This window comes from Orcinus orca, chromosome 1 (genome assembly GCF_937001465.1).
Source record: "Orcinus orca chromosome 1, mOrcOrc1.1, whole genome shotgun sequence".
NCBI lineage: Eukaryota > Metazoa > Chordata > Mammalia > Artiodactyla > Delphinidae > Orcinus > Orcinus orca.
In genome coordinates, this window is record NC_064559.1 from 58349745 (window position 1) to 58363579 (window position 13835).

The 13835-nt window shown below is 36.9% G+C and overlaps 1 protein-coding gene across 12 annotated transcripts in view; it reads right to left on the reverse strand.

Moving 5' to 3' along the window:
- Positions 1–13835, reverse strand: part of DNM3 (dynamin 3) — a 573184-nt gene that overhangs the window by 94521 nt on the left and 464828 nt on the right. For all 12 annotated transcript variants that reach the window (XM_049715524.1, XM_012532983.3, XM_049715544.1 and 9 more), the window contains one exon: positions 6491–6602. In XM_049715524.1, the coding sequence (XP_049571481.1) occupies positions 6491–6602 (112 nt within the window). The remainder of the gene's footprint in view (positions 1–6490; positions 6603–13835) is intronic.

Below are 13835 nucleotides of genomic sequence, written 5' to 3' on the forward strand. Positions count from 1 at the left end.
CACAGGAGAGTATATTTTCTGGAAAACAATGCCAGTTGGTGACTGGGGAAATGTCTAATTCAAGGACCATCAAGGCCATCCATCATATTTAATAAAAGCATAAATTTAAAGACACTGGTAAAATAGTGTAGAGAAGCTTCTTGACATTGTGAGTTGCCGTGATATAACTGTTAACATCACTGGCTTACGTGAGACATAAATAACAGTACAAGAATGAATGAAATCGGGGGAAAAAGAGTCTTTTGTAAAAGAATATGCCAGTGGTTCAATAAGGCAATAAAGATCCCCAAAGAGAATTTTATCAGGAGTAAAATATTTTTTAGAGAATAATGGGACCTCGGTTCTCCAAAGAAGTGCAGTATTGCTGAAAATACCTCAAACAGATGGGGTTTATTGCATTCCACAGCAGTGCAGCTTTTGATCTACCAAATAAGTTTCAGGAGTTCAACCAAGTATTTTTGCACATTAGGGAATGACTGGCTTCCCTGCTCGGTGGCAGATGGTTCTGTTTGTAGTGGCAACAGTGATGTCACAGAGTAGGGGGCCTTAATCCTTAAATATGAGAAACATACAAGTGGAGGACGTGGTGTGGCTTTGCGATTTCTTGTTTCCTTCAATCATTTCCCAATTGTCTATTCTGAGTGAGGCATAACAGTCATGACTGGTGAATTGTAAATTCTCTATAATTCCTCCACCACTCTGTATGGCAGCATTTATATTTAGAAAGTACCTCCACTGAAGAAAAACTAAACTCTTCGAAATTGGTCATGGAGCTGCTCTAATTTCTGTGGGAAGCACTGTTGGATAAGCTAAGAATAAAGTTATGTACAGCTGGACTAACATGGGCATTTTCTGTCTTGTACAAAAGACTGCTGAGTAAATGAATGGGAGTGGTCATCACCATATTAATAAATATTTATGGGGGTCTGTGTCCATCCCTCTTCTCCCCTATTTGTCATTTGCCACAGAGAAAAGTTCAGTTGCAGAGTCTATCCAAAAGGACTTTCTGATGTCCCTAAAAGACTTCATTACGCGATGGTTTCAACCTCCAAGGCAGTCCTTAAAAGCATGAATTATGACTGGGAGAGTCCTGGGAGAGTCCTGAATTCAGAGGTATAGTGAAGTTCCAGGGTGCTTCACTTTCTACTGTCATTTTTCATCTCTTAAATCATATACTAGAGGGGAGGACCATCTATCTAGATAGCTGAAAAAAACCCTTGTGAAAAGTTCTGAGGTATATGACTTAACAAATACGCAAAACTGAATTTGCACCAAATTTATTTCAGGGCATGCACAGATTTGCAAGCTGCTTTTTTCGGATAGCCAGTTAACCAGCAGCTGAGGGCAGGCTTGTGGATTCTCACTTACCCTGACAGCCTCTATGGCTCACTCCTGACTAACTGATGGAGCCTTTGAGGCCAGCCTGTCCACAGGGCAGCAATTTGGTACCCTGAGACAACAGTTGGGGAAATTCTCCCCAGATCTCACTGATAGTTTCCAAAGAAAAGGTAACTACTAAACTGAGAATTACAGCTTCATGGACACATTAATGATAGTCAGTCACAATAATAAAGGCTACATGGCATTGAATGCTTTCATCCAGTTGCAGGCACTGAGCTAGATGTGATGTGCAACAGTATTCATTTAGTCCCATAAAATCACTCAGAGGAAGAGATTATTATTTTGTGTTTAAAAAAAGAATAAACAACTAGAGAGTGAAGTAAGTTGCCTGAGCCACACTGCACATAAATGGAAGGGTCGGGATTCCAACGCGAGTGGATTTGACTTAAAGTCTATTTAACTTCAATGCACACAGAATGTTCCAAAGAATTTGGAATTCCTTCATGTTTATATATAAATTAAGTCTTACTGTGAGCTGACAAAACTGTGTCAGAAAAATCAGTCATTTGTTATACCACATTCTTTAGATATTTAATTAAATTTGCACTTATTTGTGTTCACACTTAGAGGAAAAATTTATGTACATGTGTCATAAAATATTTTAAAAGTTTTAAAATTATGACTTGCCTACCTATTGATACACACACACACACACACACACACACACACACACACACTTTTTGATTCTCCTTAATTTTGAGGGGGAAATGGTGTGGAGCAAGAAAGGGAATAAAGTTTTGGGTACAGAGGTTAGTTATAAACTTAGCAGAGGAACTCAGTTTCAGGGGGACTCGGTTTCAGTCCCCACTCCTGTTTCAACTTTCCCCAAATCCTTGAGAGAACATCTCATCAGTAAAAAACAAAACCAGAAAACTATTAATTAATTCAATTAGAAGCATCTTTACTTTGAAACTGTGTAAAATCCTACACACTTATTTAACAATTTTATACTGACTATAATTTCAAGTTAATGGCCAAAGGAAATAGAAATAAAAAATAAAATTCTGCCTAATCCAAATTCAGATTTAAATATATTTAAAAAGTATTCTGGCTGCTCAGAAAGCTCAGGTGATGGTAGAGTGCCAGAGTTGTGGCTCAGAGATGCTATGTCTAAGTTCACTGAATAAGTCAGTGGCATAATGGGAAACAAAATTCAGGACTCCTCATTTCCATTTTAGGGCCACATTCTATTACAATACAATGCTCAGATAAGAAGTCTACATTTAGCATTAGATCCAGAAAGTTTAAGGGAATGAAGGTAATTAGAAAATGCACATGGGAATATAGTTGGGCTGTTGTACTTTATATAGCTATCCACTATAGTTTTTTTAATCACACTGTAGAGTGGTTATTTATTTGCATCTCTCTCTTCCACTAGACTTGGAACTCCTATAAAGTAAGAATTGCTTCCTTTTTAATCTTTGAATCTTTAGAGTCCATCATAATAGTGATAGATGAAGGTAAGGAAGGAGGTGGGAGAAGACGGTGGAAGGGAAGGAAAGAAAGAAGAAAAATTTGTAGAAAACTCCAAGAGAAATGACCTAAGAGACAGAAGGAACAAGGTAGCAGAACACTGTGATATGAGTGACATAAAAACATTCCACCACGTGGACACGATAGAAAAAGATATGATGAGGATAAACATGTTATAAAAAAGTATGCAACCTTAGTTTGGACAAAAAAATTATCCAAAATGTCAATTCATTCAAATTTGGGTTATAGCTATTTACCTAACTGAAGCCAAACTTACACAATTTAGAAAAATGACCTATGTAGAATTTTTCCCAGTTAAAATAGAGATGTCTCATGTAGAGTTAAAATAGAGATGTTTCATGTAGAAAGCAGAACTTTATCTAGACTCATATCCATGTATGACACATAAATGTTTCATTATTAGGGTAGGGATTGACTGATTTGCTGTTGACTCAATGGTTTATTGACACAAAAACGAAAACACCAGAAGTCCTAAAAATTTACTTGGAAAGAGACATCTGTTATTAGGTTACTCTGACTTCTTCATCAAATCTTTCTAAATTAGGAATAACTCTACCTAAAAGTATCGCTTCCCCCAAACCTAAGAGTGTTCACGAAATGCAATGTTTAGATAAGCATTCTACTTAGATTGCTTTCAGTAGTTAGCTTCCATTTAAACATCTGAAAGTCAAGCAATAGTGTAATATAACCTGCAGAACTACATGGTGCATAAGAAATGCAAATATTATTTATGATGAAAACTGAGAGAAGCGATGCTCATGGCACACTGCCAAGTTTAATTTCCTGTCATGTCTTTGGCATGTAGTGAAAAGCCCCTTTGTCTCGATTTTCCAAGCAATTGTACAAAATGTATGTTAATAAGCAAATAAAAATGATGTGAAAAGAATCAAAACAGTTTGTGGAGGACAACTCTAGATTTGCTTCAAATTGAGCAGCCTAATAAAAATAAATAGCAAATATCTCATTGAGCATCGTCTTTTGTGTAGAGCTATGGATACATGAAAATTCAGATTTATAAAAAGAGTTCACAGAGGGATGGGTAATTTTGCTTTTCCAAGACAGTTTTTTGCTCACAAGAGATGCATTACATAATTTTTTTTAAAATAGCAAACTTGTGTAGTGCATTTAAAATAAGTTTAGTTGACAAAATTATGATGTAAGAAAACATTTTCACAAACATTACAGTTCCTTGGAAGGAAGACACACACACACACAAACACACTGACATTTTATATAACCAAACGTATTTGGAAGACAAAAAATATCATAAAGTATTTACAATCTCATTGGGCTGTATTATAAATATCCACAATGTTTTAACTCTCTTCTACTTGCTTAAGTAGTCTGTGATGAAAATAATTATTATTCTCATCGTCATCATTATAAATAAAAATAGAGTGCTTACTTGTGTTTAACCTGTCCAGTGCTTTCCCTGCATTATCTCATTTAATCCTGTCAACCACGCTATAGCAGACTCTTGTTATCTCCATTTTAGATGTGGGAATCTTGAAAGATAAAAGGGCTAGGAAACCTTCCCAAGATCTCACAGCTTGTATGTGAGTCTCAGGAATTTCAGTCTATGTAGTTTGATGCTAATGCCTGTGATTTAACCCACAGGCTGTGCTGGTTCTCGTAACAATCCAGCCATAACAATCTTTTAAAAACTTAAATCTTATCATGTCACTAACTGGCTTGAAACCCTCCAATGGCTTCCCATCTCACCCAGAATAAAACTCAAATGCTGGCCACCTCCTTCAAGGCCTACATAATCTGGCTATTGACCACTTTTGGAAATCATCAACTACTTTTGTTCTCCTTCATTGTGTCTAGACACTCTGACTTTTTTTGCTGCTCTTCTAAGACACTGAGCTGGCTTTGTACTTGCTAGCCCTCTGCCATGAACACTCTCCATCAGACGTTCATAGTATTTATCCCCCGCTTCTTTCAGGAGCCTACTCAAATGTCAACTCTTCAAAGAAGCCTTCCCTAATCACCTTACTAAAATAAAGCTCACTTGCCCCTCATTCTCACTATCTGTCCCTTTAATTTAATTTTTTATAGAACTTATCACTCTAACAATCACACTCTACAATTATACCATATCCATTCAATTATTTAACGTCTGTTCCTTGGTGGGGCAGGGCCTCACCGTTCACCTCTGCATCACTAGTGCCTGGAAAGGTAGCTGGCAAAAACCACGTGCTCAACAGGCTTTTGTGGAATGAATGAATAAAACATTATATATATGTGCATTTTTAATACAGAACGTTTAATATAGAAATTAAACACGCTACTGTCAATGGATAGGAAAGAGCAATAAGTAATGATTAGAATTAACAACAAAAATAGAAGTGGTACAGAAGATACCTCTGTACTGCATAGCACCTGGAAAGAGTCTGGTTTCACCTCATTTGGAAGGCACAGGGTGTGTCATGGGGGTTCACTGTTTTAGGTGTTAACCAGACAAGTGGAGGTTGAGATAGGGTTAAGAGGTCTACGTGAGAACTAAAATAACAGCAACAAGGAGAATGTTTTGGCACAAATCCTCTATCCTTTACCCCTGGAACTTTGTTAAATTCCAGTGTAACTTCAGGGATATGGTCAGGTCTGAAATCCACCCCGAGATGCTTCAATTGTCCCACAATGTGCTCACATCTCAGACTTTCCCTTGAGAAGACTCTATCCCTATTTGGGGCCTAGAAATAACCCAACTTATACATGGTCAGTCCTATAAACTAATCTACAGCCAATCTAAGCACCACAAAGGTCAAGCTGGAGTAAATCCTTAAAGCTCAGTCTCATTGCTTAACTTCTGGGGGGGAACCTGGATAGTACAATTCTCAGGGGTAGCAAGTAAGCAGTGAGAGCCACTCATCTGAAGAGTCTGTTTAATGGTGTGTGTACATACGCTGGGTGGGAATTCTGAAGTTTAAATCCAGACTAGTCTGTGTAATATTACATTTTCCAAAGAACACAAATAGAAGGTCTGTTTATTAACTTGAATGAGAGAACTGTCTCTAAGACCCTTGAAGTATATTAATAAAGATAAGTGGGAATAACTTATCTTTATTAATATAGCAATGGTAATATTTTTTTGTTCTTTTATACTCACAATGACATTAACCAGAGTTTAATTTTGGATATAGGTACCACAGACATAATGAAAGGAGGTAGATTTTTATAAAAATAAGTACATTTTAAAGAATATGAAATAGTGTTCTGATTGATGATATATATACTATGACTATATGAAGAATGTTATAACCTGCTTATATGAATACTATAGAATAGTATACTGTAGAACAGCATATACAGGAAAATAAAATTTTAAATTAAAACAAAGAAACTCTCTTGTTTTGAGATTACATATATTATGTTTCATGGCAAAGTTGGGCATTTTCTTTAAAAATATACTGATAAACTTCTTATAATAGAAATCTAATGGATAAAAAAAAAATATAAGCAAAGTAGCAGTTAAAACTATGGCAAATTAATTAAGTCAAACAAGAACTAGCTTTTCCAGCATATAGTATGTAGAATTATGCTTTCTTAAACATGGTTAATAATTTTAAAATAAGAGATATATCCAACTTACTAAAGATTTATCTGGATAAACCCCAGCTCTTAGTAGAGATGCCTTCCAGCTGTCTACATCCTCCTGTGAATCACATGCCAGCTCGAGAAAGCGATAGTCTTTGTATACATTCCTGGAGTCAAAAAAAAAATCATGCTTTTAGTTTTCAACCAAATTCAAAATGATTTCATATCCCTGCAGATGATGATACAAATGACAGTCCAAATGAAGGGTTCTCTGACAGTCACTGAAGAAAAACAAAAACAATCTATTGCATTTCAAATAATTAGCAAATTCCTATATGTATGTATTATACAATTAAAAAACCCTCCCATTAAAGAATTTAGAGTTATCTGTACTGCTAAGCAATAAGAAGGGAAGGAAATAACAAATGTTCTCAGTATGACACACTGAGTGCCAACTGACAGGGAGTTGTTCTGAGGGGAATGGATTTGCTATTGTCTAGTAATCAGATCGATTTTTGAAACTAATTTACAAATCTAAATGGCTCATAAAACTTTAAAATTATGGCAATAATCTCAAAAAACTAAAATATTATGCTGGATTCAAATCACAAATGCTCATCAATATTGTGAAAAGGAAAGAACATTAATATTTAACAGAGTAAAGTGCCTATGAAGTGCATATTGACAACTGGACAATACTATAATTTTATATTTCCTTTCCTAATAATAAAATAATACACAAGATGTAATAATGCCCATTTAGAATAATTTAGAAACTAGATAAAAGTATAAAAATGGATACAATCAACCATTTTCTACTATTTACAGATAAACCTATTTCTTTATATTCTTTTGTTCTATGCATTTTTTCACAGTTGAGTTTCTCTTTCTCACTCTGTCTCTCTCTATTTTGTGTCCTTTTCACTTACTATTGTATCATGGTCATATACTTATGCTATTACATCTTCATAAACATCAAATTATAATGTTATAATATTCATTAATATAAATGTATGATAATTTACTTGACCTCCTAATATTAGATAAGTAATTTACTTTATTTGCAATCATAAATAAAGCTCAAATAAATATTTTTATCCATAAGCCTTTGTCTTTCTACTTTAATTTACTACTATTATTTTCTGAGGATAGATTCTTACAGATAGAGTGACAGAATCAAAGTTATAATCATTTTTGAAGACAATGATACACGCTCCAATCATCTTTCCAGAAAAGATAATCCAATTTAGACAGATACTAGCAGTGTACAAGATTAACAATCTTTTTCTCTTCTTTATCTCTTCCAAGGTGTTCTCATTCATGGCTAAGAGTTTCAATTTACACCTAACTCAGATGGCTTACATATTTACATCCCCTGTCCAGACCTGCCCGATTCATACTGCTTATTGACTTCTCCACTTGAGTATCTCAAAGGCACTGTGACATGGATGACTGAATTGGTGATTTCCAACTTGATGTTCCCATTTCATGCAGCATCAGTGTAATGCAGATACTTTGTAGGTATCTTAGACATCTTCCACACTCTTATACACCTCCTTACATTTTACCACTTAAAAGTGTACTTCCTGTATATTGACCATCATGTTATTATCATCTCTCTTTTGGGTTATTACAACATCTCTTTAGTCTTGCAGCATCACACGACCACTTTAAATTTGCTCTCTAATCCTTATTATCTTCTGAAAATGTGAATCAGATATTCACATAAATATACCTGGTTATACCAGTTAAAACCCCTGGTATAAAACACTGCAATACTACATGCTTTTAGGAAAAGACCACACTCACTATGATGGCCTACAAAGTCCTGCACAGTCTGGCCCAACATTACCTTACTCTCTAGCTTCTTTTCATACTCTGTTCTCCCTCGATTTTTTTTTTTTTTTTTTTTTTTTGCGGTACGCGGGCCTCTCACTGCTGTGGCCTCTCTCGTTGCGGAGCACAGGCTCCGGATGCGCAGGCTCAACGGCCATGGCTCACGGGCCCAGCGGCTCCGCGGCATGTGGGATCTTCCCAGACCGGGGCACGAACCCAAGTACCCAGCAGTTGCACGTGTGCCACAATGAACAAAGGAAAATAAAAGGACACCCAAAGAGGTCTAACAGCCAGAGAGACAAAGAATAAAGAAGGCAATCAGAACAGTCTATCAACAAAAGAGAAAGGTTGGGGGTAGCAAAAGAATAATAAGTATTTTAAGAGGTACAAAAGGGCATTAAAAAAGACTTATAGAAGTAAGAAAAATAAGATTTTTAAGTTAATATATTGAGTAGATAAGTTGAAGGAAAGGATGATCAATCTTGAGATTAGAATTAGTAGATGTTAAGATCCAGTAGGAGAATTAGAAAAATAAAGAGAGAAGTGTGGAGGAAAGACCCAGAACATCTAACCTGTAAATAATAGGAGTTCCAGAAAAAGAAAAGGAAGATGGGAGGAGAAAAATAATTATGAAAAAAACCTATTTTTCAAAAAAGAAACGTGGGCTTCCTTGGTGGCGCAGTGGTTGACAAAGTCCGCCTACCGATGCAGGGGACACGGACGGGTTCATGCCCCGGTCCGGGAAGATCCCACATGCCGCGGAGCCGCTGGGCCCATGAGCCATGGCCGCTGAGCCTGCGTGTCCGGAGCCTGTGCTCCGCAATGGGAGAGGCCACAACAGTGAGAGGCCCGCGTACCGCAAAAAAAGAAAAGAAAAGAAAAAAAAGAAACGTATCCTGATTTTTAGAAAGATCCAAATCTTTACATTAAAGTGCTGTTTCAGATAGAATTGATGAGAAAAATTACCACATACACACACGCTAGTATAAATCTTGAGCTCTGAGATAAAGAAAAGTCTTCTGTAAAGAAAGAGAAAGTTGCTTACAAAGGAAAAAGAATTAGACTGGCACTGGACTGAACATTCAAAAGGTAGAAGGCAATGAAATAGTATTCATGGATTCTTAAGAGGACTTCAGACTCAGAGTCCCACATCCAGCCAGGTTATCACCATATACCCAATCTGAGGGAGATGCTAAGGCAGTATTAGGATTACAACAACACTGAATGTACCTGCAGAGAGTGTTCAAGGGTGAAGAAAAACTAAGAGAAGAGAAAACAGTGGTAAGCAACAAAATTTGCCGTATCCATAGAGTCAAATCAAAATAAATAATGATAGATCATCTAAGAATTGCAATATAAGGACTAAATAAGAAGTCTTAAAGAAGAAGAGACACATTGCAACAGAAATTCAAATAGTCTAAAACTCAGGGGAGGGTGGAAGGAAAAAAAGATGCTCACAAGTTCTCCTCTGATGGGTATAGGAGTGAAGAGTAGGGAAGCAAAGGGATCCCAGAGTTCTCATATTGTTGGAAGAAGTGGGCAAGGAGAGAAGTAGGAGAAGAAAGTGTCTTGGGAGAGAAATATTTGATAATTTGCCTCATGGAATAATACGTTTATATACTGGTGAGTGTAAATATTAATAAAATAAAAAGTACAGGGGCTTCCCTGGTGGCGCAGTGGTTGAGAGTCCGCCTGCCGATGCAGGGGACACGGGTTCGTGCCCCGGTCCGGGAGGATCCCACATGCCGCAGAGCGGCTGGACCCGTGAGCCATGGCCACTGGGCCTGCGTGTCCGGAGTCTGTGCTCCGCAACGGGAGAGGCCGCAACAGTGAGAGGCCTGCGTACCGCAAAAAAAAAAAAAAAAAAAAAAAAAAGTACAGAACTCCCAAATTAAAAAAGAAAACATAAAGAAAATTAATAGCCTCTTGATCAAATCAACAAAAAATTAAGAAAAGAAACAACAAAATAAAATAGGAAATTTTAACGATAGGAATAAAATCAAGTATATTAATTATTAAATTAATAAAAGTGAACTGAATTCTCTCAGCTAAACAGTTAATTTAGGTTAAAAAAATAAAACCCAATTATATGTTATTTGCAAAACTAAAGGAACAGGTAAAGATATATCAGACAAACACAAAACAAAGAAATAAAAATTCATGAATGGCAAGATAGAATTTAAAAGTACTGAACAGGATAAACAATTTAAAAGCACTAAATAGAACAAATAGAAATATTATATAATGATATAAAGTACAATTTATGAAGACTGGAAAATACTTATAAACCTGTTTGCACCAAATAATATAATAGACAAATAAATGAAGCAAATGTTACTTAAAAATGTAGGATAAACTTGACATAACTATTGCATATAATTAATTAAAATATAAATATGGAAAGTTTTTAATATGGCATTTTTCGAATTAGATATAGTGGACAAAAAATAAGTAAGCACATAAAAGAAATAAATAGTACAACAGATGAAGTAAATTTAATAGGTTCCTTTATCGCTTAAATAGAAGATAAAGATGTTTTCACCATCAACAAACCATTTACAAAAATCTGTCATATACTTGGATCTGCACACACACATAATATCAGTTTTAAGAAATTAAAAAAAAGAGATTTTATGAATCCCATTCTTTGGTCACAAAACAAAAAAAAAAAGAAAAAATGAATTTCTAAAAAAAAGACTCAAAAAGAAAATAAAAAGCAAGCACACTCCTCGATAATTCTTGTATTACAGAAGAAACCAAAACAAAATTGTAAATTATTTAGAAAGCAATAAAAAATATATAAACACATCATATCCAACCAGTGGAGCACAGCAAAGGCTATAGGAAAACTTATGGCTTTAAATATGTTCATCATTTAGAGAAAAAATTTAAAAAGTTAATATTCATCTATAGAAAGTGTTAAATTAGGATAAAAAAACAAAATAAGCCAAGAAAGGAAATTAACATAGATTAAACCAAAACTAATGAAATAGGAAATATTAAGATAGCATAAAGGATAAAGACATCCGTGAGTATTTTCCCTTTAGTAATAGATAATAAATTTATCATCCTAATTAGGGGAGAAAACAAAAGTATACAAGATCACAAATGAGAAAGGATAGAATACATACCCACAAATATATAGGAGATTGAGAAAATTACAATCAAATACTTTATGCAATCTTATGCCAAAACTAAGAACCTAGAGGTAATTAATAATATCCTTAAAAAAAAATCAACAAAATTAACTCAGAAAGAGTTGGAAAACCCAAGTTGCTTTTACAAAACACTGCTAGTATTAAGATACTTGCTTAAAAGACTAACAATGACTGCAAGACAAATATACAAAAATCATGGAGGGACCTTGAAGATGGCGGAGGAGTAAGCCATGGAGATCACCTTCCTCCCCACAAATACATCAGAAATACATCTACATGTGGAACAACTCCTACAGAACACCTACTGAATGTTGGCAGAAGACCTCAGACCTCCCAAAAGGCAAGAAACTCCCCACGTACCTGGGTAGGGCAAAAGAAAAAAGAAACAACAGAGACAAAAGAATAGGGACAGGACCTGCACCACAGGGAGGGAGCCATGAAGGAGTAAAGGTTTCCACACACTAGGAGGACCCTTCGCGGGTGGAGACTGCGGGTGAAGGAGCGGGAAGCTTCGGCCGGGAGCCACGGAGGAGAGTGCAGCAACAGGGGTGTGGGGGGCAAAGCGGAGAGATTCCAGCACAGAGGAGTGGTGCCGACCAGCACTCACCAGACCGAGAGGCTTGTCTGCTCACCCGCCGGGACAGGCCGGGGGCTGGGAGCTGAGGCTTGAAGGGCTTCAGAGGTCAGAATGGCCATCATCAAAAAAATCTACTACCAATAAATGCTGGAGAGGGTCTGGAGAAAAGGGAACCCTTTTGCACTGTTGGTGGGAATGTAAATTGATACAGCCACTATGGAGAACAGTATAGAGGTTCCTTAAAAAACTAAAAATAGAACTACCATATGATCCAGCAATCCCACTACTGGGCACATACCCTGAGAAAACCATAATTCAAAGAGTCGTGTACCACAATGTTCATTGCAGCTCTATTTACAATAGCCAGGACATGGAAGCAACCTAAGTGTCCTTCAACAGATGAATGGATAAAGAAGATGTGGCACATATATACAATGGAATATTAGCCATAAAAAGAAACGAAATTGAGTTATTTGTAGCGAGGTGGATGGACCTAGAGACTGTCATACAGAGTGAAGTAAGTCAGAAAGAGTAAAACAAATACCGTATGCTAACATATATATATATGGAATCTAAAAAAACAAAATGGTTCTGAAGAACCTAGGGGCAGGACAGGAATAAAGACACAGATGTAGAGAATGGACTTGAGGACACAGGGAGGGGGGAGTGTAAGCTGGGCAGAAGTGAGAGAGTGGCATGGACATATATACACTACCAAATGTGAAATAGATACCTAGTGGGAAGCAGCCACATAGCACAGGGAGACCAGCTCTGTGCTTTGTGTCCACCTAGAAGGGTGGGATAGGGAGGGTGGGAGGCAGATGCAAGACGGAGAAGATATGGGGATGTATGTATATGTATAGCTGATTCACTTTGTTATACAGCAGAAACTAACACACCATTGTAAAGCAATTATACTCCAATAAAGATGTTAAAAAAGTACAAATCAATGACTTTCCTCAATACTCCCAATAACTTTGAAATGGAAGAAATACTCCATTCACGCTAGGAGAAAGGCTATAAAACACATAAAAATAAATTATTTTAAATTAAGAAAATTATAAGATCTTCATAAATGGGAAGGCATATTTGGATGTGTTAATTTGATTACACTATACTGCTAGGTCTTACTAAGTGAGTAGCACTAGTAGGTATTCAATAAATACTTATTGAATAATGAGTACAATCACACCCTTAAAAATAATGACAATCGGGCTTCCCTGGTGGCGCAGTGGTTGAGAATCCGCCTACCAATGCAGGGAACACGGGTTCGTGCCCCGGTCTGGGAAGATCCCACGTGCCGCGGAGCGGCTAGGCCCGTGAGCCATGGCCACTGAGCCTGCGAGTCCGGAGCCTGTACTCCGCAACGGGAGAGGCCACAGCAGTGAGAGGCCCGCATACCGCCAAAAAAAATAAATAAATAAAAATAATGACTATCATCTTTAAAACACCTTTGCAAATTTTATAATTTAAATGATTCTCGGGGTTTCCCTGGTGGCGCAGTGGTTACGAGTCTGCCTGCCAATGCAGGGGACACGGGTTCGAACCCTGGTCCGGGAAGATCCCACATGCTGAGGAGCAACTAAGCCCATGCGCCACAGCTACTGAGCCCATGTGCTGCAACTACTGAAGCCCACGCACCTAGAGCCCATGCTCCGCAACAAGGGAAGCCATCGCAATGAGAAACCTGCACACTGCAATGACGAGTAGCCCCTGCTCACCACAACTAGAGAAAGCCCGCATGCAGCAACAAAGACCCACTGCAGCCAAAAATTAATTAAGTAAAATAAATAAATTTAAAAAATGATTCTCCATCAAAGCTTTAATAT